Source organism: Elephas maximus, chromosome 22, assembly GCF_024166365.1.
Source record: "Elephas maximus indicus isolate mEleMax1 chromosome 22, mEleMax1 primary haplotype, whole genome shotgun sequence".
Taxonomy (NCBI): domain Eukaryota; kingdom Metazoa; phylum Chordata; class Mammalia; order Proboscidea; family Elephantidae; genus Elephas; species Elephas maximus.
This window is the reverse complement of record NC_064840.1, coordinates 63,799,784-63,823,083: the sequence shown is the minus strand read 5'-3', so window position 1 is coordinate 63,823,083 and position 23,300 is coordinate 63,799,784. Positions and strand designations below refer to the sequence as shown.

General features: G+C 39.5%; 1 protein-coding gene across 1 annotated transcript in view; it reads left to right on the top strand.

Annotated features, from left to right (window-relative positions):
* Positions 1-23,300, top strand: part of KCNU1 (potassium calcium-activated channel subfamily U member 1) — a 170,952-nt gene that overhangs the window by 122,230 nt on the left and 25,422 nt on the right. The window contains 3 exon segments of the mRNA XM_049865508.1: positions 8,848-8,944; positions 12,195-12,419; positions 18,881-19,067. Coding sequence (XP_049721465.1) covers positions 8,848-8,944; positions 12,195-12,419; positions 18,881-19,067 — 509 coding nt within the window.

Genomic DNA, 23,300 nt, shown 5'->3' with positions numbered 1-23,300 from the left:
GAAAGTGGTGGGACACTCAGATGGTTTCTTATGCAACAGGTTCAACTTTAAGAAAACCAGGTATTAATGTCACCTATATAGTCACACATAAGGAAAGTCAAGGACTTGATGACCTACAGAAACTCAACTTCAAACTATGGATGAACAGAGCAAGAGAAACATCCTACTTCTTTCCCCCTTCTGTTCCCATTAGGAGGCGCAGTGATTAAGAACTTGGCTGCTAACCAAAAGTTGCAGTTTGAATCTACCAGTTGCCCCTTGGAAACCCTATGGGGCAGTTCTACTCTGTGCTATAGGGTTGCTGTGAGTCAGAATCGACTCGAAGGCAACTGTTTTTTTTTTTTTTAAACCTTTAACTAAAACAGCTAAGGCATGGGGAACATCTAGGTAAGAGTACACATGATGTTCTTGCCTTGTTAAGGCTATCTCACCCTGACACTCCCCTTCTACCTCCCACTAAAAACCCTGATTCTTACTTTTCATCCCTATTAAGAACACTAACCACAACTTTTTCTTCCCAACAGAGACCCTTAATTCTAACTTTTCACCTTTAATCAAGACACACCACTTTTTAAAAATACCCATCAGGTAACACTTCAAGCAGGAGGAGGCAGGGGCTCCATGCCATGAGTCGTCCCAAATGGCCTCCGTCTCCATTATCTCCATTGCTTCTTGACAGGTCGCTGGTGCTAAGTAAAATGTTATAACACTCAGGATGCCTTTCTTCAGCAAGCTTCCCTCCAGTGATAGCTTCCAGATGTGAGGGGATTTTAAAAGGCTGTGGCCCTCAGCACATCATTACGTTTTTCCAATGTTTCCACAAATCTGTAATCACCAGCACACTCATAACTATTTCCGCCTCGACATTCAGTCACAGGGATTTCAGAGAAACTAAGGAATATGGATAAGAAGCCTTCACAAATAACTTCCCATTTGTAGAAAAAAATCAATAGTATTCATGCATGCATCCTGAAATTATAATTATTCTTTTTTTTCTCTGCACAGTTTTTACCTTCCAGTTGGATGGGTCTCTCTCTTTCTCTGTCTTACACACACGCACACACAAATACATACCAGTAACATTTGAGGGTTGCTATTTTTTCCAATCTTAATTTATTCAGGGTGATATTATTGTTAGTAATTGCCTACATCAAGCCTCTCATCTCACTGCATAAGTGTTTATGTCACGTTAATCTCTCACCCTGACTCAATCCCATAGAACCTTGGGAGGTGTATTGATATAATGAAAAGTGAGGTAGTTTTCTGATATTTCATGTTTCTACTCTCCACCACCATATGCCACCAAAAAAAAGTCAGAGGAAAAAAATCTTTTGCTGAAAATTTTCATTTATTTGCAGCACCATAGTTTAGGATTTAAAGCAACAGAATGACAGACTTAATTGTCCAGTTCCTGGCCCATCGGATAGAAATGACCGTGTCTGAAAACTGTCTAAGAGGAAAAAATCTTTTCACTTAGATCAACCTGTATGTTCCCTATCACATTTTGATAGAAAGTGTTGTGGGTTGAGAGGGGTAGCTGAGTGTTAGAAAGAGCACCTGAAAATACAACCTGGTGAGAGTGGCCTGCTGAGAAGATTGCCTGCAGCAATTGTTCCCATGGGGTTTGGGGCTTGCCCTGAGCCACAGGCACTTCTGCTCAGGGGTAGACTTTGGGCTTTGTTAAAGGTGCCTGCTGCTCGGGTCATGCTGCCTTTGTCCTCACATTGTAGGAAATCCCAAATGCAATATCCATAAAGAATAAAGGGATTTAAATGGGGGTTCATCTGGGGAATGTGTGAGGAAGAAGGACATTGTTGTTTTATCTTTCTCCTTGATCTTGTGTCTGCTAACAGTTTAAGTTCTGAGATGTCTACGTCCATGTTTTCAGGGAAAATGCTCTGAAGAAAAGCTGTCAGTTTCTGCTCATTAGAAGTAAAGCAATGCTTAGCAGGGAGATGCTGAAATGTGAGCTCAGCACAGTTCATCTAATGGAAAAACCATCTTATTCTTCCCTTCACCGGGGCTAGGGCCACTCTGACCTCAGGCCCAACTTCTAAGCAAGGATAGGAAAATGTCTTTGTGGAGATTTTCGATAGTAAATGTTGACAACAGAGGCTAAGGATTTGATAGAAAACATCTGCAAAGCAGAATTCAAAGGCATATATATAGAACATTCTTTTTGCAGCTGATTTGGTTTACCTTAGAACACAATTTACATTCTCCTATGTACACCGAAATAAGATTGCACTGAATACAATGATAGCCTGAATTTTAACACATTTTTTAAAATGGTATTTACAGATGTTTTTATCATGGCTACAATCTTTACTATTGAAGTTTATAATTCCGCAATGACTTTGTGAAGACTTTCAATACGCAAAGAATCAGGAGAGACCAGAAACCAGAAGGAGGCTGGAAAATGCAATTCACTAGAAACTGGTTGTTTTACAATATGGGAGGTTATGATCACCCAGCTGTCCTTCCACAAAGTATCAGCAAAAAAAAAAAAAAAAAAAAAAAATTTCAAAGCTCGTTTAAAAACATAGAGGTGCGGGAAGTTTCCTGGGCACAGTGTGAAAGTAAGGAAGGTTTTCGGGATGTAGTGTTTCAAGTGTTTTATTCTTTCTTTTCCCCTCCCCACTTCCCTAGGTGCTTTTCAAATTAGCAGGGAGTAATGTTCCCATTGGGAGCCCTGGTGGTGCAGTAGTTAAGAGCTTGGCTGCTAACCAAAAGGTCGGCAGTTTGAATCTACCAGCCGCTCCTTGGAAATCCTATGGGGCAGATCTACCCTGTCCTATAGGGTCACTATGAGTTGGAATCAACTCGACAGCAATGGACTTGTTTTTTATTTTATTTTTAGTGTCCGTGTTCTGGTAGAAGAATGACCTGTTTCAGCACTCAAAGTCTCATCTGCCAGGAAACCCCAATCCCAGCCACATCAGAAGAGCTGGTCATTGTAACTATCCCTCCTTCCCTAACAGTTTCCTAAGATTTTTCCAGATGAGTGCCACGAGGGCCTGGTTTCTGGAGATAACCAGGCTTCTGTCGACATACGTTACATCTAATGAGATTTCATGGCAGGTTTTCTGCCATGTTACTAAGCAAAAGACCATCAGAAAGGCTATCTGGCCAACCTGGAGGGAAAGCACAGAGCCTGGTACATACTTTCCCTTCCTCATGGAAAAAAGATGTGATGGCAGAAATGTTTCTAACAGGAAAGGTGCCTTGTCTTCTCCACCTACCTCAGATTCTTCCACTGGTTGCCAGGTCCTGCAAGTTTCCCAGAGCTCACAGGAATCCTTTTCAGCGTTCTCACGCCCAGGTTCCTGGTGGGGAGTGGACTGTAAAAATTATTCAATTGTTTAAATCTTAAATATCCCTCCAAGGTAAAAAATAGTACTTTGAAATGAATAAATGCCAACCAGGTGAAACTCAGAGAAGTGAAATCATAATGTGGCCATAGAGATCAGGTTCAATTCTAAAATTTGACTTCAGTATGCATATAGGAGTATGTGTGTGTGTGTGTGTGTGCGCATGTGTATGAGTATGTGCAAAATGGAGAAAAGGACTGTAAAGCAGGTTTGAGTGGGGATGCTCATTCCCAAATTTTGGAGTAGTTTTCTCTTTCCCAGAACACACAGAGTGATAGTCAGAATTGACAATAACTCAGTCTTTCCAAGTCCTGTATGATTCAATAGACTGGTTAGTATAACAAAGTCACTGAAGAGAAGGCAGCTGTAGCCTTCATGATACAAAATGGCCAGCAGCACCAAAGTTGTCCAGGGATACAAGATGTTTTCCTCCATTTTTGGTAGGAACTTGATTACTACTTTCAAGAGACATGTGTAGTGGATTTTTCAAAAAGATTAAACCAAGAAGGGTACTGAAACTCCTGGACACAAAACACATTCCTGCCTTCCTTCCTAGTACTCAGCCAGGGGACTTGTCTTTACTTGCTAAGACTTTATGAAACTTGTTATTTTTATTCAACTTAAGTCTTAAGCAAAATATATGTTGTTCTGCATTGAGGTCAGAAAGCTCACTGGTAAGACTTTGCAAACCTCCTGTGGAGTTTTAAAGAGGCTCCAAATGGAATAGACACAAGACTAGGATTGTGTAACATATCCAAAACATGAGGCCTGCAAAAGAAAAAAGAAATGTAGGTGCATTTTGAACTTTATAGTAGGTATTGTGAATAGCGGAAGATCTCATTCACTGGCAGATCATCTTCAAGAATAATCTGAGCCAAATCAGTAAACTGAAGGAAGGAATAGTGATAGACTTACACTCTTGGCAACCATGCTTCCTGACCTGGCATTACGAAACCTGCTCCACCTTCTAAACTGAGGTTTCCCTACGTGTCTAAATCTCTCTCCAACCAGATGCCGCCATTGAAAACCAAAGGCACAGAGTTCTTCATTTATATTTTTCCTTAAAAAGTAGAGCTCATACAGGAGAAGTTGCTATAAACATGGGAGAATAAAAGTTCTCTTCAGAGTAACTCCAGAAAGAAGAGGGGAAAGAGCCTGTCTTCCCTAGCTGAAGCATTTCAAGCTTGTGCTCACAAGACATTTGCTTCATGTAGATCAAAGATGTCTTCAGAAGAAAGGTACTCATTGGAAAACAAAGCTTGAAACTTTGTTCAGGGCTGCTCTGTAAAAGTGAACTGGCTGCAAAAGGTGTTCTCACCCAACACACTCTACCTATCAACTTCCAAAGGTGGAAGGAAGATGGAGAGACCTTACTGAAGACATCCCCAGGTTCAATATCTCCCTAGATCCTCCCAGGCTGAGTATCACACTGTTGATCTGGAAATAGAAGCATAGCTTGTGACTTAATGAACCAATCTCACCGTCATTCCAAACATGACCCAGAAAACCTCCACCACAATCTTGCTAGTCTCCTCCACCCACAAAGCCTCCTCTCCCAAGAGCCTTCCGTTGCTTGGGAAGATGTGTATTTTCTTTTTGCCCTGAATGACCTGGAGAGTGCCCTGTAGCTGCCTTTTTCTCCAACAACATCAGCCTTTATGTTCTATTCTTTGGCTCCAAGTTCTAAGAATGCTAGTGCTAAGCATTCTCATAGATGATTTATTAGTCTCTTTAGGAAGGTGTATTTCTCCAAGGATCATGTCATTTTCAAAGCATATGGCAGAAGGGAGCTGTAGTTAAGGGATGATGATCTAAATTGTATTAGGTTTTGCTCTGGCAAGGACACCAGATGGATGCCTGTATGATGAAGTGGGTCTCCTCCAGCCTTTTCTTTTATGCAGGTCTCCAACAGGTGTTTCCTCTAAGGCATATCTGTTTTCCATAACATCAGAATGAGGAAAGATGTTGTCTATGACAGCTTGTGTACATAGATCATGCTTTTATTATGATAGAAAAGTGTACAGTGATTGATTTGCTAGTCTGAGTCAAGTTAAAATGTGCTTGTGAGAAGATCATATTCCATCTGCCAAAAAGCATTTAATCACTGGACCAAGGACTCTTCATTCATCATTGGGGGAGAGGAGGAGAGGAGGGATAGTGGAGGAAAAGCTGAAGAAGGAGACAAGGGAAAAAGTGGTAGCAGCAGTTTTGGACTTGAATGTGAGTTCAGAGAGCAGGAAGTCACCTCTCTAAAGGAAGATGGCTATTTCCAAATTGTGTTCAAAGTGCCCATGAAAGGCAGTCACCACCAACTTGGGTGTATTATATCAGCGTATGTTTTGAGAACTCTGAGGGATAATGTCTAGGAAGCTAAACACAGAGGAAAGCCAGGTTCTATGAACAAGTAACATAGTCAATTCTTTAAATCCTCCTAAAAATCAAAACCAGACTAAGGTCTTAGGTGTGTTCCCTGGAGAGGTGCTATAACAAGCTTGGCATAAAGCCATCTCCATGGTCCTATCTAGTGCCATTAAGAGAACCTACGGGCTCTTGGAGGTCTGTGTTGGGGCTTGTAACTTATGGATGTTTAAACCACCAAAAAACATGTTAATTTGAGTGGACAAAGTAACCCATTTTAGTCAAGCTAACCTTGAGGCTTACATCACAACATCTTCTGGCTTGGTGAATGACTGGAAGTGGCTAAGTTTCTAGGTAGGTCTTAAGTGGGGGGAGAAATAAAAGATTGCACCAAGGTCTTGGCCAATCTCATTAAAATGTTTTTACTTTTCCAAAAAGCTCTCTAGCACCCCAACCTCCATACCCTGCTTCTCTGCCTAAGTCTTCTGACTATCCCATTTGTTTAAGTCTGACACTTAAATCTAAGTTTGAGTAAGCACCTTCATCTGGTAAATCATGATCTAAGACAGCAACTTAGAAGCTCACCTAGTTGAGGAGAGGAAAATTGTCATTATGTTGATGTCTGAGTCTTTGGGCCAGATGTTAAATAACAAGCTATATTAATTGACAAGGAAAACCCCTAGCCCATCAGCACAAGAAAGTAATAGATGTGTATTTTTATCAAGATGTATAGTAAAATCTCACGGGAGAGTGCTGTCATAAACTACTGATTACCAAGACCGAACCTATAGTGTGACATAGTATAATATGTCCCAAAAGGTGTTTTGGGGGATAATAATAGATAGTAACAGATAGATGAGAGAGAGAGAAACAGAGAGAGAGAAAGGCAGATAGGGAGATAGATAAAAGTTTTGTGGTCAAATAAGCTTAGAAAACACTGGATTATATAAATTTTAAACAATGTCTTTACTTAAAGACTTTCGAGACCTTTCCTATGCTAAAGTTCAGTGTCAATCTCAAAGAAGAACTATTTTTCTCAACCTTTATTTAACCACCGAAAACATTTCCTCCAGGCTTCTCCCATTAATATTCCATGGAAAATGTTTTTGGAAATTATATCTGTGTTAGCTGGGATAAGATGAGCTTACGCTGTGGTAACAGTACTGAAATCTCAGTGCCTTAACACTAAAAGGTTTATTTCTTATTCGTGTTACATGTCCAATATAGGCCAAGGAGGCAGGGCATTCTGCTCCACATAGGCACTCATGTACCCAGGCTGATAATCTCTATAGCCAGTTAAGAGAGAGTATGAAATATCACCCAGGTGCTTTTCACTACTTCAGTTGTTATTTCTGTCCAATATTTCACTGGAGAGAACTAGTCATGTGGCCCCACCTATCTGCCCATATGCGTGGGAAGGAAAGGAAGACTGGATATTGTGAGCACTAGTAATCTCAACCTCAGCATTATATTCAGGTGTCAGCTTCACAATTTGTTAACTCTTTGACCTTTACCTGTAAAATGACAAGGATAACATATAAAGTCTCTGGCAGAGAAAGACATACTCACCAAATATTTTTTTAATGGTTCCTATGCTCCCCAGGGATCCCCTGGGTGGCCCAACAGGTTAAGTGCTAGATTACTAGCTGAAAGATTGGCAGTTGAAGCCCACCCAGAGGTACCTCAGAAGACAGGCCTGGCGATCTGCTTCTGAAAGGTCACTGCCTTGAAAACCCTATGAGGTGCCGTTCTATTCTGACACACATAGGATCACCATGAGTGGAAATCACCTTGATGGCAACTATCAACGATATGCTCCCAGGCCCTATAAAGTTAGCAGGAACCATGTGACTTGTCCTGGCCAGCAGAATGTGAGCAGAGATGATGTGTGTCGCTTTAGAGAAAGGCAGTTAAAAACCCATACTTGATTCTCCAGTCTTGAGCTTTTCTCTTCTCTTGCCTCGATGACTGAGAAGGATGCATGCCCCGGGGGTTGTGGTCATAAGGTGGCAGAGCCTCTGCCCGTCTAAGGTTCTGAGTGGCTGTGTGGAGCAGAGTCATCTGTTCACACGGGTTAAGTAGATAGTGCAGGTCAGAAATAACCTGTGTTATGTTAAGCCGCTGGGATTTTGAGGTTGTTTCTGCAGACTCAGCCTGGATTCTCCTGACTTACATAGATCCTTTTCAACTCTAAACTTTCTGTGATTCTAGACGGGTTTCCTATATTCTCTAACAAGCAAGTATGCATTCCCTAGGATGTAAGTGGGATATTTCAAGAGGTTGTTTAAACCTTTTGGTGACTGAACATACTGTGCAGTAAGCACTTGTGTCCAGCTACAGTGTGGACTGATCTAACGGAGGGCGTGGCCAAGACTGAGACCAAGACAAGAGCAAAGTCTGATCAAATGCAGGCCAGTGACAGAAGCTGTAAAGAATGGAAAGTATCAAAAATGAGTAAAAATGTTTCAACAGGGCCCCATAAAAGAAGAGTTAAAAAAAAAAAAAAAAGACTAAAGAGAGAGAAATCTCCCATGTCTCAGTCTCTCACAGCTTTTTAAATTCCGTATTTAGGTGCCCAAAACACCTTTCATGGTCTTCCCAAGCAAACAGAGCAAAATTAAGGGCATAAAGAACTACTTTCAAGGCACATATGCCCACTGCCATCAAATCCATTCCGGCCCGTAGTAACTCTATAGGACAAAGGAGAATTGCCCCCATTGGGTTCCCAACACTGTAAATCTTTACAGAAGTAGACTGCCACATCTTTCTTCTGCCGAGCAGCCGGTGGGCTCAAACTGCCAACCTTTTGGTTATCAGCTGAGCGCGTTAAGCACTGAGCCACCAGGGCTCCTCCAAGGCACCTACAATCCAAGGTAAAATGAAAAAACCACTGTGGTTTTTCCCGAAGTATTTAGTGTATCTTCAGGTATGATGGAGTCTGGGCATTCAGCTCTTGGTACCTTTGGACACTAACCATGATTCTGGGGACTCTCAGGCCTAAGATCATTTTCCTTATGTTATTTTCCACTTTTGGCTCAAGCCTCGGCGTTCCATGGCTTGGCTTGGAACATTGGAACCCCAAATGTTCTCAGACTAACTCTCCGTTCTCCCTGTTCAGGACTTTTCTATATGAAAAGGACGAAAAAACTGACCGACTGGATAGCAGTGGCATGTTTCACTGGTGCAAAGCAATCTCTTTGGACAAAGTGATTCTGGTAGGTGATCTTGCATGAAATCTAAAAGAAAATAAAGCATCTCTTAGGGAAAATGGTATCCTTGCCTCAGTCATAAGCACATGCCCTTTACCTTTTGTATGCACACTGTGAATTTTGAGAGAGAAACACATACCCCACCAACCATATGAACCAACCATAACAGATGTGGCTTTTGATAAGGACTACGTATGCGGCTAACATGCGGGAGTTTAAAACAAGTAGGTACCTTCAATTCCTTCTTCCGTCTTTTAACAGTTTAGCTGACTCAGTTATCCAGAATGGTGTTCTCCTGAAATTTCGCAGTCTTGCTAGTGAATTTAATTAATTTAAATGCACCAGGGAAACCTACTATTTACAAGAATTCTGCAGCCTTTCCTTTTTTAAAGTAAATAAGCATTACCCTAATTTATTGGCTTCAAAGTTTGGATTTTCTATAACATTTTTTTTTTTTCTTAAAGCTGGCTGTACTTGTATTTAACACACTGCACTTGTATTTAACACATTAATCAAGAATATGTCATTTAGACACTCACCCACATTCAAACTGGGTGAATCTTTATAGATATTTCAGTCCTGTCCCTGTCTCTGTTTTCTTAAGGAGACAAACTCAGTCCGCTGAAATGCATGCAACTAAAATGAAAAAAGCTTTGTGTCCTAATCCAGGGTCTAACACCTGCTTTCTGGATCCCCATCTATTCTCATTTTCCAGAGATGAAAACTCAGGTATAAATCTCAGTGGTTTACCTTGCAGGTAGTAGCTACTAAATTTAACTAATAAAGGCAATTAGTCATATGCCGCATGTACCCTATATAGTTTTTATCTATGATTAATTGGTATTTTTTCTTGCTTTCCAAAAGTAGTTTAGTTCACTTTTTCTGTTACACACACACACACACACCCTGACAACCTCCTTGTGGCTCAGTGCCAGTGTCCTGACAGACTATGTTGCAATTTTTGTAAAACCACGATCAACCATTTGATCAGGAGGATGAAATTGTCAGAGCTGTCATATCAACAAAAAGATAGGGTTGCTGAAACTCACCATTTTAGCAGTTAAGTCTTATTCTGAACTAAGCAAAATAAACATCCGTTGAGCAGGAAGCCAAAGATGTTTTCAGTGAGAGGCAAATCTTTGGAACCCTTGGGAAACTGGTTGCAGATTGAGGCACCCAGGAGACCAAGGAATGGAAATAATAGATGTTTTATCAGACCATATTTATATTTTCTTTTTATTTATTAAGCATGCAGTTAGGTATTTTCCTTATGATCCTTAATGTGGAATATAGTTCAGAAGAACAACTGAATCTTTTGATAAGTTTAGAAGGCCTCCTAGTCTTAGAAATCATAAGGATTTTCAGACTTGCTACCCTAGGGGAGAAATGGCCAGATTGCACCATCCAGGGAGCCTTTGTACTTAGTTTAGTTTACAGAAGGATCAAATGGTAGGTTTAAGTTACTTTGAATAAATAGTGCCTCTTCCCTTTGCCCCCAAAGCCACCATCTTTCTCAATTGGGAAATAGTTTCGTACCTCAGCTCCTTAGAGAAATTGCCTCTTTAGCTGTGCCCATTAATGCTCTATGCCATATATCTTGTTTCTAGTTGTTTAGTTCTCCTCAGAAGAGCAATTGTCGGACTTCAGGCATGTTACATTAAATACTGTCAGAGGCTTCATTATTCAAGTTAAAACTAACCGAATTAGCTAGAGACAATTATCTAATAGATTTGGTTAAGACTCAGATCACTCTCTAGGAAAATTCTCTAGACAAGTATCTTTATTTCCCCTAATAGAAAGAAACCCCTTGGGAAAAAAAAAAAAAGTATTTCCCAGTATATGCTAATTTGACAAACTGTAATTGTTTAGATGTCAGATATTACTTATTTTTTTTTTTTATCCTGATAGATGTCATTAACCCCATTTCTTAGAAGCTTGTCTTTTATGCCAGCAAGGGATGGACATGAGCAAGCATGAAAGATCCATTTGAAATCAGAATCCTCATGTGCTCGGCAATCTAGGACACACTCCTACGTGAAGGGCTCTTCAGTACATGTCCCCTGTTCCCTACCAGTTCTCAAGTGTCATATTTTGAAAGTCTAGGAGCTTTGATAAGATTCCAAATTGATTAATAGTTATTAAACAACTGTTAATGAGCCAAGCGCTCCATTTTCCGTGTATTATTTCATTTCCACACCAAGATGAACTTGTATTATATTTTTTAACCTTTGTAAACATAAATAAATTAAGAGTCAGAGAGGTTACATGATTTGTGCAAAATCATTTAGCTAACAGTTGATAGATAGAACCAGAAGAGGAAATCAAGCCTTCTGGTTTGAAGTGCATTGCTTGTCCTATTATACCCCAGAGCCTTAAGAGGAGACACTGGCCCATTACCTAAAAATAAACCCAAGATAGGCTTTAAATAAGCTTTCTATAGGAATGTCATTTTTTTCATGTCCATTTATTGTTTTTATGAGGACCCATGAATGTGGGGAAAACCTAATCTAAATCTAGGTCATATATATTATTTGTTTTCAACTTAGACATGTAGGCGAGATGTTAACAATTGGCAATACTGGTAATAGTATGAGACAGAATCAAATGTTAGGGATCAAATAAAATTTTTCTTACTTTCAATTTCTTTTAGACACTGCATGATGAGTGTCCGTGGCTCTGGAAGGAAGCTATTGAATCGGTTCAGTGTATTGGGTTCAACCACATGACATTGCCAATATTCAGCTATTTTTGATGCACAAAAATGGCAATTTCATATAATCCAGACTAATGTATGAAATCTACTAACGTGTAGCCCAACTTGATGTCTAGTGCTCACTAGAAGACTTAAGTTTAGTAATGGAATGTGTAATGTCTAAAACTTTCACTGAACCTTACTCTTGTACATATAAGACTAAAAGCATATAATGAAAAGAAGAGGTATTTCCACCATTTGGTTCAATGATTTTACACCCTGAGTAATGATGCTGATTTGAGATTTTATTGAAGCAATCCAAGCTAATAGCTATCTAAAAAAAAAAAAAGTGAAATAATCACAAACTCCACAGAAAGGTATAATCATCCCACTTATGTGTAAGTTTTATTTTTGTAAGCAATTTGCAAAATTATATTAACCTTATGAAGGTACTGCTGTGGATGTACCTAAAAGAGCTGGGATGAGGGGGGAGGGAACGCTTTTTGAGGGACTGTTTCATTTTGTTTCTTAAAAAGTACCTGACTCTGAATTGCTTATGCTTAGAAACGATCTGACAAGAGAAAACATGATTTTCGAAACCACGTTGTAGCATGTGTCTTTGGAGATGCCCACTCAGCTCTGATGGGGCTTCGGAATTTTGTAATGCCCTTGAGAGCTAGCAACTATGCCCCGAAGGAGCTGAAGGACATTGTGTTCATTGGGTCCCTGGATTACCTACAGAGAGAATGGCGATTTCTCCGGAATTTTCCCCAGATATATATTTTGCCTGTAAGTGTTCCATAAGGGATAGTGAATATTTATAATGATAACAAATAACAGTAGTAGTAGTAATAATTATAATAATAGCTTGCAATTATATAGTGCTTATTGCATAGCAGAAACTATTCCCAACATTTTGAATATATTAACTCATTTTTTTATTGTGCTTTAGATGAAGGTTTACAGAACAAATTAGTTTCTCATTAAACAATTAATACACATATTGTTTTGTGACATTGATTGCCAACCCCACAACGTCTCAACACTCTCCTGTTCTCCACCTTGGGTTCCCCATTTCCATTCGTCTTGCTTTCCTGTGCCCTCCTGCCTTCTTGTCCTTGCCCCTGGGCTAGTGTGCCCGGTGCATACCAGAGTATACTGGGTTGAACTATGTGTATTATTGTTTTATGGGCCTGTCTAATCTTTGGCTGAAGGGCGAACCTCAGGAATGACTTCAGTAATGAGTTACAACGGTGCCCGGGGGCCATACTCTTGGGGTTTTTCCAGTCCCCGTCAGACCAGTAAGTCTGGTCTTTTTTTGTGAGTTAAAATTGTGTTCTGCATTTTTCTCCAGCTCTGTCTGGGACCCTGTACTGTGATCCCTGTCAGAGCAGTCAGACGTAGTAGTGAGGCACTATCTAGTTGTGCTGGACTCAGCCTGGTGAAGGCTGTGTTAGTTGTGGTCCATTAGTCCTTTGGCCTAATCTTTGCCTTGTGTCTTTGTTTTTATTCTTTGGGTCCTGTGGAGTATCTTAGATGACTGCTGACTAGCTTTTAAGACCCCAGACACTACTCACCAAAGTAGGGTGTAGAACATTTTCTTTATAAACTGTGTTATGCCAATTGAGCTAGGTGACCCCCCAGACCATGGTCCCCAGCCCTCAGCCCAGTAGTTTGGTCCCTCAGGGAGTTTGGATGTTTTCAGCCTGTCTCCATTGACAGTGATGTTGACTGTTGGCTTTGTGTAGATACCCTTTATTATGTTGAATTTCCCTTCTATACCTATCTTATTGAGAGTTTTTATCAGGAATGGGTGTTAGACTTCATCAAATGCCTTTTATGCATCGATTGAGATGATCATGTGATTCTTTTATTTATTTATGTGTTGGATTACGTTGATTGATTTTCTTATGTTGAATCATCCTTGCATAGCTGGTGTGAATCCCACTTGGTCACGGTGTATTATTATTACTATTTTTACTGATGTAGAATTTTATTGAGAAATTTTGCATCTGTATTCATGAGAGTACTGGTGTGTAATTTTCTTTTTTTTGTGGTGTCTTTGCCTGGTTTTGGTATCAGGGTTATGCTGGCTTCATAGAATGAATTTGGACGCATCCCTTTCTTTTTTAAATTCTGAAATAGTTTGAGTAGTACTGGTGTGAGCTCTTCCCTGAATGTTTGGTAAAATTCTCCAGTGAAGCTGTCTGGGCCAGGGCTCTTTTTGTTGTTGTTGGAAAATTTTTATTACTTTTTCAACTCCTTCGCGTGTTATGGGTCTGTTCAGATTTTTGACCTCAGTTTTGTGTTAGTTTAGGTAGGTAGTGTGCTTCTAGAAATTTGTCCATTTCCTTTAGGGTTTCAAAATTGTTGGAGTATGGTTTTTCATAGTATTCTGTTATGATCCTTTGTATTTCAGTTAGGCCTGTTGTAATGTTCCTCTTTTCATTTCTCATTTGGGCTATTTGCTTCCTCTCCTGTTTTTCTTTGTCAATTTGGCCAATGGTTTGTCGATTTTGTTGATTCTTTCAAAGAACCAACTTTTTGGTTTTGTTGGTTCTTTCTGTTGTCTTCCTATTCTCTATTTAATTTTTTCTGCTCTGATCTTTATTATTTCCTTTCTTCTGGTGGCTGGGGGCTTCTTTTGCTGTTCTCTTTCTATTTGTTTGAGTTGTGTAGCTAATGTTTTTATTTTGCCGCTTTCTTCCTTTTTGATGTGTGTGTCTATTGCTGTAAATTGACCTCTGAGAACTGCCTTTGCTGTACCCCAAAGGTTTTGGTATGATGTGTTTTCATTCTTATTTGATTCTAAGAATTTTTTTATTCCATCCTTGATTTCTTTTGTTACCCAGTGGTTTTTAAGCAAGGTGTTATTCAGTTTCCATGTATTTGATTTTTTTCCCTTGCTTTTCCTGTTATTTATTTTTACTTTTATGTGCTGTGATAAGAGAAGATGCTTTGTATTATCTCAGTATTTTGGATTTTTTTCAGGGTTGCTTTGTGGCCTAAGGTGTGGTCTGTTCTGGAGAATGTTCCATGTGCTTTGAAAAAGAATGTGTACTTTGCGGCTGTTGGGTGGAGTGTTCTGTATATGTCTATGAGGTCAAGTTGGTTGATTGTGGCCTTTAGATCTTCTGTATCTTTGTTGAGTTTCTTTCTAGATGTTCTGCCCTTAACCAAGAAGTGTGTTGAAGTCTCCTACTATTATTGTGGAAGTGTCACTTTTTCTTTTCAGTGCTGTTGGAGTTTGTTTTATGTATTTTAGAGCCCTGTCATTGGGTGTGTAGCTATTTATTATGGTAATGTCCTCCTGGTGGATTGTCCCTTTAATCATTGTGTAATGTCCTTCTTTGTCTTTTATGGTGTGGTTTTGCTTTAAAGTCTGTTTTATCTGAGATTAGTATTGTTCTTTTTTGGTTGCTGTTTGCTTGAATTTTTTTTTTTTATGTCTTTGATTTTTAATGTATTTATGCCTTTGTTTCTGAGGTGTGTCTCTTGTAGACAGCGTATTGATGAGTGCTATTTATTTATCCATTCTGTCACTTTGTTTTTATGGGTGCATTTTTAAGCCTTGTACATTCAGTATAATTTTTGATAGGTGTGAATTTATTGCTGTCATTGGAATATTTTTTTTTTTTTTTTTGTGGTGCTGACATTTTCTTTGTTCCTCTTACTCTCCTGTGCTGAATTCCTTTAGTGGGTTTTTTTTTGTTTTTTTTTTCATTTCTGTAAATTTTGTGTTTACTGAGAGTTTGTTTTTCTTTATTTTGACGAGTAAGTCTGTTAACTTTCTTTGTGGTAACCTGGAAATTTACCCCTATCTTCCTAAGTTTAAACCAGTCTTTTATTACTTAATATTGCCTTGACTTCCTCTTTATTTGAAAGTTCTATACCTACACCATTTATTCCCTCTTTTATTGTTCTGACGTTGTTGTTATTTACAGATTGACCTCTCTGGTTCTCTGTTGTAAATCTTTTAGTTTGTTTTATCCTTGAGAGTTCATTACCTGGGTTGGTGTCTGGCTGATGTTGTCCTTGTGTCCTAGATTCTGGTTGTTGTCTGATGTCGTTTGTTCTCTAATCAACGGACTCCCTTTAATAACTCCTGGAAGTTTGGTCTGGTTTTACCCATACTTTCTGCTTATCAGGAAATGTCCTAATTTTGCCATGATAATTGAGCAGGAGTTTTGCAGGATATATTATTCTTGGTTAATAATTCTTTTCTTTCAAGATTTTATATATGTTATTCCATTGCCTTCTTGCCTGTATAGTTTCTGGGAAGTAATCAGAGTTTAGTCTTATTGTTTCCCCTTTGTATGTGACTTTTCATTTTTCTGGAGCTGCTCTCAGGATTTTTTCTTTGTCTTTGGTTTTGGCAAGCATACTATGGTATATTTTAGTGACTTTCTTTTGGGGCCTATCTTATATGAGATTCACTGAGCTTCTTAAATGGTCAGGTTTTCATCTTTCATAATATTAGGGAAGTTTTCTGTCAGCAAATCTTCGATGACCCTCTCTGTGTTTTCCTTTTTCTCCCCCTGTTCTGGAACTCCAGTCACGTGCAGATTTTTGTTCTTGATTGTATTCCACATCGTTCTCAGGTTTTCTTCATTCTTTTCTCTGATTTTTCCTCAAAGTGGTATCCAAGAATTTGTCTTCAATTTTACTGATCCTGTCTTCCATTTTTTCAAATTTGGTCCTAAAACCTATTGCACTGTTCATTTCTGAGATCTTACTGTTTATCTATTGGATTTCTAATTGCCTTTTTGGTATGGTTTCTAGTTGTTTATTTATTTTGACATTTTGTTCCTATATTATTTTCCTGAATTCTTCCATTGCTTCATCTGTGTTTTCCCTGTACTTTTTCTTTATTTTTGTCTGCATTTTCCTTTTCCTAATATCTTGGAGAATCTTGAATATTAGACTTTTGAATTCCCTATCAGGTGTTTCCAGTACCTTTTCTTCTACCAGAAGGTCATCTAATGTTTTATTTTGGTCACTTTCTGGAGTCATCCTGTCCCTTTTTTTTTTAAATATTTTTTTATCTGCTGTCTCTGGAACATTCAGGAATTATTTTCTTTGTTTATTGATTGAAGATTTGTTTGTTCCTGCTTTTTGTTTTGTTTTGTTTTATTTGGTTTTGTCTGAGCATCTCGGCTGGGCATGTTTTGTTGCTTGCTTATCTGTGGGCATGATACTCCTCACCACCTTGTCTAGGTGGTCAGGGCCAGTTGGTCTGCTACGGTGCAGCAGGGTATGTTCAGCGGGGTGGAAGGGGCAGGGGTGGGTTGTTTGTGGCATGAACTGGGGCTGCTGGGGTAGGGCTGGGGGGTGGTGCTGAACAGGATCTGTGGGTCTGGAGATCCATACTGGTGCTGCTTGGGGGAGCAACACTCGGTACACAGTGCAGATAGGCAGGAGGGACAGGAGAGGATGTGATGTGAAGAGAGAAGAGGTGCTCTGTCTCCTGTTGGGAGCTCCATGAAGTTGTCTTCCCTTATTCCTTGATGCTTATAGTCCAAGATGGTAAATCTGTGCTGTGTTAGCTGGTAGAGACCTCTACTCCATAGCTCTCCTCATTCTCTGTTCTCTGTCAGTTTCTTATTCCAGTAAATGCTTGATCAAGTTCTTTATCCCTTCATTTGATGCTTAGGGTTCCAGGATTGATGTTTGTATCTGTTTTACCTAATTGTTTTTGGTCTTTGCTGCAAAGGGATGGCACAGTGCTTCTGTCTATAGCACCATGTTAGCTCTGCACCTTAAATATATTAACTCATTTAACCCTCAAAATAATCTTATTGGTCATTACATTAAATATGTTAAAATTTAAGGATGGAGAGAGTAAAGTAACTTGCCTGAGATCACACAACTGTTATGTGATGGAGCTAGATTTAAATCCAGACATTGTAGCTCCTGAGTCTATGTTCGGAACTCCATATGTTATGGCATTTATACAAATAACAGTTTCTCTGCAGCATTTTCTGACTTCATGGCTAACCTTAATTTAGGTCACTCTTTATGGTCTTTGGAAACCCTGGTGGCGTAAAGGCTAAGTGCTATGGCTGCTAACCAAAAGGTCAGCAGTTCGAATCTGCCAGGCGCTCCTTGGAAACTCCATGGGGCAGTTCTACTCTGTCCTATAGGGTCACTATGAGTCGGAGTCGACTCGACGGCAGTGGGTTTTTATGGTCTTTCAGAATCCCTGGTGGCACAGTTGTTAAAAGCACTCTGCTCTGTGAGAGAAAGTTGTGACAGTCTGCTTCTGTAAAGATTTACAGCCTTGGAAGCCCTATGGGGCAGCTTTACTCTGTCCTATAGGGTCGCTATGAGTTGGAATAAACTCAACAGCAGTGGGTTTGGTTCGATGTGCTCTTGTTAATGTTTTTCTGATGGAGCACATAATGTTCCCCGATAGATGTATAAAGTGGAAGAATTAGATTTACACTTTTGAGAAATGTATTAATTATGCATATGTGGTATTATAGTAATCATATTTGTAGTAAACCTTCACAAGCCTCTATCCCACCCTATACTACCATTTCCCTGGATGAAAAGTCCATTGTATGCATCATGAAATGCATCAAAGCATTTGATTTTTTTGTATTTATTTATGCTACCATAAAGTTCCCTGTCCCCACTCTCTTGCTTCAGTTCAGAGCAAGGAGAAAAAGAAAATGACCAGAAGTCTCCAGATCCAGTTAGTATTGGGAATTACCAATAATAGGATCTAAGTTTTTGTTTTTTTTTTTTTAAGGTTCCTGAAGGCAGGGCTACATCTATCACTATTTGTCTCTCAAAGGAAAGAAGCAACTGCCCCTGAACTAGTTAATCCAGATAGTGCAAGTGGTGTCAGCCACTAGCAAAAGTGTGAGGATTAATAATTTGCCTTTAGATTCATACCCTCTGCTTTCCCTGAACATTTTTTTTCACCACTGTTGCCCTTCCTCTGTTTCTCTTCTCCCATTCAGTCCTCTAAATGGACATAGGCTCCTCTCCACCCACCCTCCTTTGACTCATACAGACTTACTGAGGAAAGAGTCTGTGAAACTTATTCAGATTAAGATATTAATGATTGATAATGCTAACTGTGTCAGATATCAGGAAACTAAGCTTTACAATCAAGTCAGTAGAAGCTGAAGAGGTTTTGGGCAGAAATCACATCACCCACAGAGTCACCCCCATGAGCCATGACATAAAATCCTCCCATCTGATAAGTGCTATCCCTCCTCTATCCCATTTTCTTTCATTAGGGATCTGCACTCTTTTCTGGAGACCTCCATGCGGCCAATATAGAGGAATGTTCCATGTGCGCTGTCTTGTCCCCACCATACAAGCCTTCAAGCAGCCAGACTCTGGTGGACACAGAGGCCATCATGACCACCCTCAACGTTGGGTCCCTGCGGATTAGCTGCTCTGCCCAGACACCCTCAGTGACAGGTGAGAACAACATCCCTGACAGGACAAAACTGGGAAGAATGGGATAAAGAAGAGGAATTAACTTCTCTCTGAAGCACCTTAATTCTGGGGAGAAGGAAAGGTTAAGCCACATGTATTCTAAGATCTTTTCCAACTACTGTAATGGCAGTAGCCTACCAAGAAAAAAAAAAAATCACTGTTGAGTTGATCCTGACTCATAGCAACCCTATAGGACAGAGTAGAATTGCCCCATAGGGCTTCCAAGGAGCAGCTGGTGGATTTGAACTGCCACCTTTTGGTTAGCAGCCATAGCTTTTAATCTCTGTGCCAAGTCCCTGGAATTCTAAGTCAAATGAAAAATGATATCCATCCTTTAAATGGAATAGACATATACTGCTTTCCCATTTTAAGGAAAATCACAGTATTGTAGGTACTATTGTTATCGTTGCTATTCATGAAATGGTGAACATAGCAAGTGGTATTACCCTTAATAATCAATAAGTGATGTTATTATTAATCCATTCTCATTGGATCTTAAACATGGTCAAGTTACTATTCTTAGTTTCATGGTTGAGAAAATGAAGTACAATTTTTTGGTCTTCAAAGCATTTTCAGTACAGTCGTGCATTGTTTAACATCCCCAATATGTTCTGTGAAATAGGACTTTATGTGATTTGGACATTGTGTGAACACCTGGGTCTGTGGGGCATGGGGCTCCCAGGGTGCATGGGAGGGGGGTTGCCATGTGGCAAGCAGCCTGTGCAGCTCCTGCTGTGGACACCTCAGGTGAGCGCTCGGTGTGGCCTCAACCAGCACACGGCCTGGCAGCCCCTCGAAGGTCACTTTGGGGAGGCTTGAGGAGGGGAGGCAGGGACAGCAGAGGAGAGGTCTCAGGGACCCTGCCCAGCCAAGTCCCCAACTTAGCTGGGCTCATGATGCCTGCTGACCTTGGGTGCTCAGGAGCAGGATTGGGCATCCACTCCTTCCAGCAGCAGGGGCTCCTGTTCCCACAGGTGGGGGTGGCAGGGTTGGCTTCCTGCCGAGTAGGGCTGTGGGCATCCCCCAGAAGGGCACGCCAGACCGTGGACATATATATGGTCGGATGTTGCCCGAACGGGTGTTACGCAACACGTAACTTTATACAAAATTTGAGGAGATTATCACTAAGGCCCCCTCCAATTTCTATCGGATAAAAGTGTCATATTTCGGGTTCAGATTGGAAAGAGCTGGTGAGAAAGAAGCAAGAATCTCTTCAGGATAGAGATCATATTTTACTTTATTTTTTTTTAGTTTGTATTTCTCTTAGTGCCTAGTACAATTAGTATCACTTAACCAAAAACCAAACCAAACCTGTTGTGGCTGATAGATTTGGTTAGCAGACGAGTTCTTAACCTCTGCACCACCAGGGCTCTATGTGTGCTTATAATTCTCAATAATTGGGCAGAGAAGAAGCAGTCAAACAATCAGTGAGAACACCAGTATCATCAATATACAAATTAAAATGCCCACACAATATGAGCCTGGAATAAACTGGGCAACATCACAAGCCATGGCTTGGGTAAGTTGCCTATTATTGTTTTTTAAATCTTACCTCTTATAAGGGCTAAGAGATATAAACCTAAATTCCAATTTCCTATGTATCTAGTAATCTTCCAGCTTTCATTTATTTATTCATTTAACAAAAATATATTAATTTTGTATGATGTGTCAGATACTCAGTTATAGGCCAGAAGGTGGCCCTTAAAGCAGGAACTGACTAGTTTGATAGAAGGATATAGAAAAGAGATGAAAAAGGAATTGGTGAGAAGGAAGAGAAAACAAAGGAATACCAAAGTATTTGAATCGTAATGAAAGAAGAGTAGGTGCTTTCCCAAAGATAAAAAGGAAAGCTTAGAAAAAAATGTATTGTATTGGCCTCGTACCATTCCTTATATGGATGCCATCATATCCATTTATATGACAGGAAAATACAGGTCCAGAAAGACTCTAGTGACCCATTGAATAAAGGTTGTCAGGTCTGCTTATCTGATGCCATACCATCAGTAAAGTGACATCTTGAGCACATTTTTTAACATATAATTTTATTTATTTTGTTGTTATTGAGAATATGCATAACAAAACATACACAAATTCAACTTTCTACATGTAGCATTTAGTGACATTGATCACATTATTCAAATTGTATAACCATTCTTATTCTCGTTTTCTGAGTTGTTCCTCATCCATTAACATAAATTCACTGCCCCTAAGGTTCCTATTTAATCTTTCGAGTTGCTCTTGTCAATTTGATCCCATACAGATAATTCTAAAAAGAGCATAACACTCAAGGCAGACAATTTTTACTAGTTAAGCTAAACCATTGTTTGGTTTTAAGAAGACTTCAGGCGATATTTTTGGTCTAAGGTTTAATGATTATCTCAGGTCAATGGTTTCAGGGATTTATCCAACCTTCATAGCTCCACGAAGTCTGAAGTTCATGATAATTTGAAATTCTGGTCTGCATTTTCCCCGTTTTCATCAGGATTCTTCTGTCGAATCTTTGAGCAAGATGTTCCGTAGTGGTAGCCAGGCACTCTCCAGTTCTTCTGGCCTCCTGGCAAAGGAGGCAGTTGTTCATGGAGGCAATTAGCCACACCTTCCATGTCCTCCTCATATTCCTGACTTTCCTTCTTCCTTTGTTGCTCCAGGTGAATAGAGACCAACTGTTGTGCCTTGGATGGCCACGTGTAAGCTTTCAAGACCCTAGGCACTATCCATTGAACTAGGAGGTAGAACAGAAGCACTAAACATGTTATTAGACCAATTAACGGGGGCGTCCCATGAAACCTCCAAACTAAGAAACCAAATTTCGTGAGTTTTTTTGTTGTACGTAAGCAGCCTCAGCAGCTACTCTTTTTTTCTTTTTTTTTTTTTTGACTGTTGTAAATATATCTATCACAGAGCTTTTGCCAATTCAACTTTTTATAGGTACACAGCTTACTGACAGCAATTACAACAATTGGTTATGCACCCTACCCCTTAATCAACATGTTATTTCCATCACTGTTAACCACCCCCCCTTCCTCCCTCCCTTAATGTTCACTAATAAACTTTGTTCTCTCTACATTTGCCTTTTCTTGTCTTTTTATATAAGTGAGGTCATACAATGTTTGTCCTTTTGTAATTGACTTATTTCACTCAGCATAATGTCGTCCAGCTCCATCCGTATCATAGCATGTATCAAGACTTCATTTTTCCTACTGGCCAAATAGTATTCCATTGTACGTTTGTACCACATTTTCTTTATCCATGCATCCACTGATGGGCATTTAGGTTGTTTCCACCTTTGGGCTATGGTGAACAGTGCTGCACTGAATATTGGTATACAAGTCTCTGATTGAGTCTCTGCTTTCAAATCTTTTGGGTAAAGACCTAATAGTGGAATTGCTGGGTCATATGGTAGTTCTATTTTTAGTTTTTTGAGGAACCACCACAGTATTTTCCACAAGGATTGTGTCATTTTGTATTAATACCAGCAATGGTTAAAGTTCCCAATTTTCCCACATCCTTGCCAACGTTTTTTATTTTCTGCTTTTTTTTTTTTTATTTATTTAAGCCATCCTAGCGGGAGTGAAATGGTACTTCATTGTGGTTTTGATTTGCATCTCTTTGATGGCTAATGATGCTGAGCATCTTTTCATGTGTTTGGTAGCCTTTAAATGTCCTCTTTGTTGAAATGTACATTCAAGTCCCTTGACCATTTTATGATTGGGTTATTTGTCTTTTTGTTGTCAAGTTATCAAAGTTTTATATTTATTTTGTTTGTTAGATTCTTGTCAGATATATGGTTTCCGAAGATATTCTCCCAGTTGGTAGTTTGTCTTTTCACTTTTTTGGTAAAGTCTTTTGATGAAAAAAAAGTTTTTGTTTTTTTTTTTAATTTTTATGAAGTCCCATTTTGCTGTTTGAACTTGTGTTGTTATATTAGATAATCCATTGCTGAAAGCTAGGCCTGATAGTGTTGCCCCTGCTTTTTCTTCTAAGAATTTTATGGTTTCAGTCTGCACATTTAAGTCCTTAATTCATTTTGTTTTTGTGTATGGTATGAGGCATGGGATAGCACAGGTCCATCACTCAGAAACTCCACCCATTACTCTAGCATTATAGGAATCTACTTGTAGGCTGTACATAGAAATTCTCAATCCTCAGAAGCCTGTTTGGTTCTTTCTATTTCATATTAATGTTCCTCTTGCACCTTACCTAAATTGTGGAAAT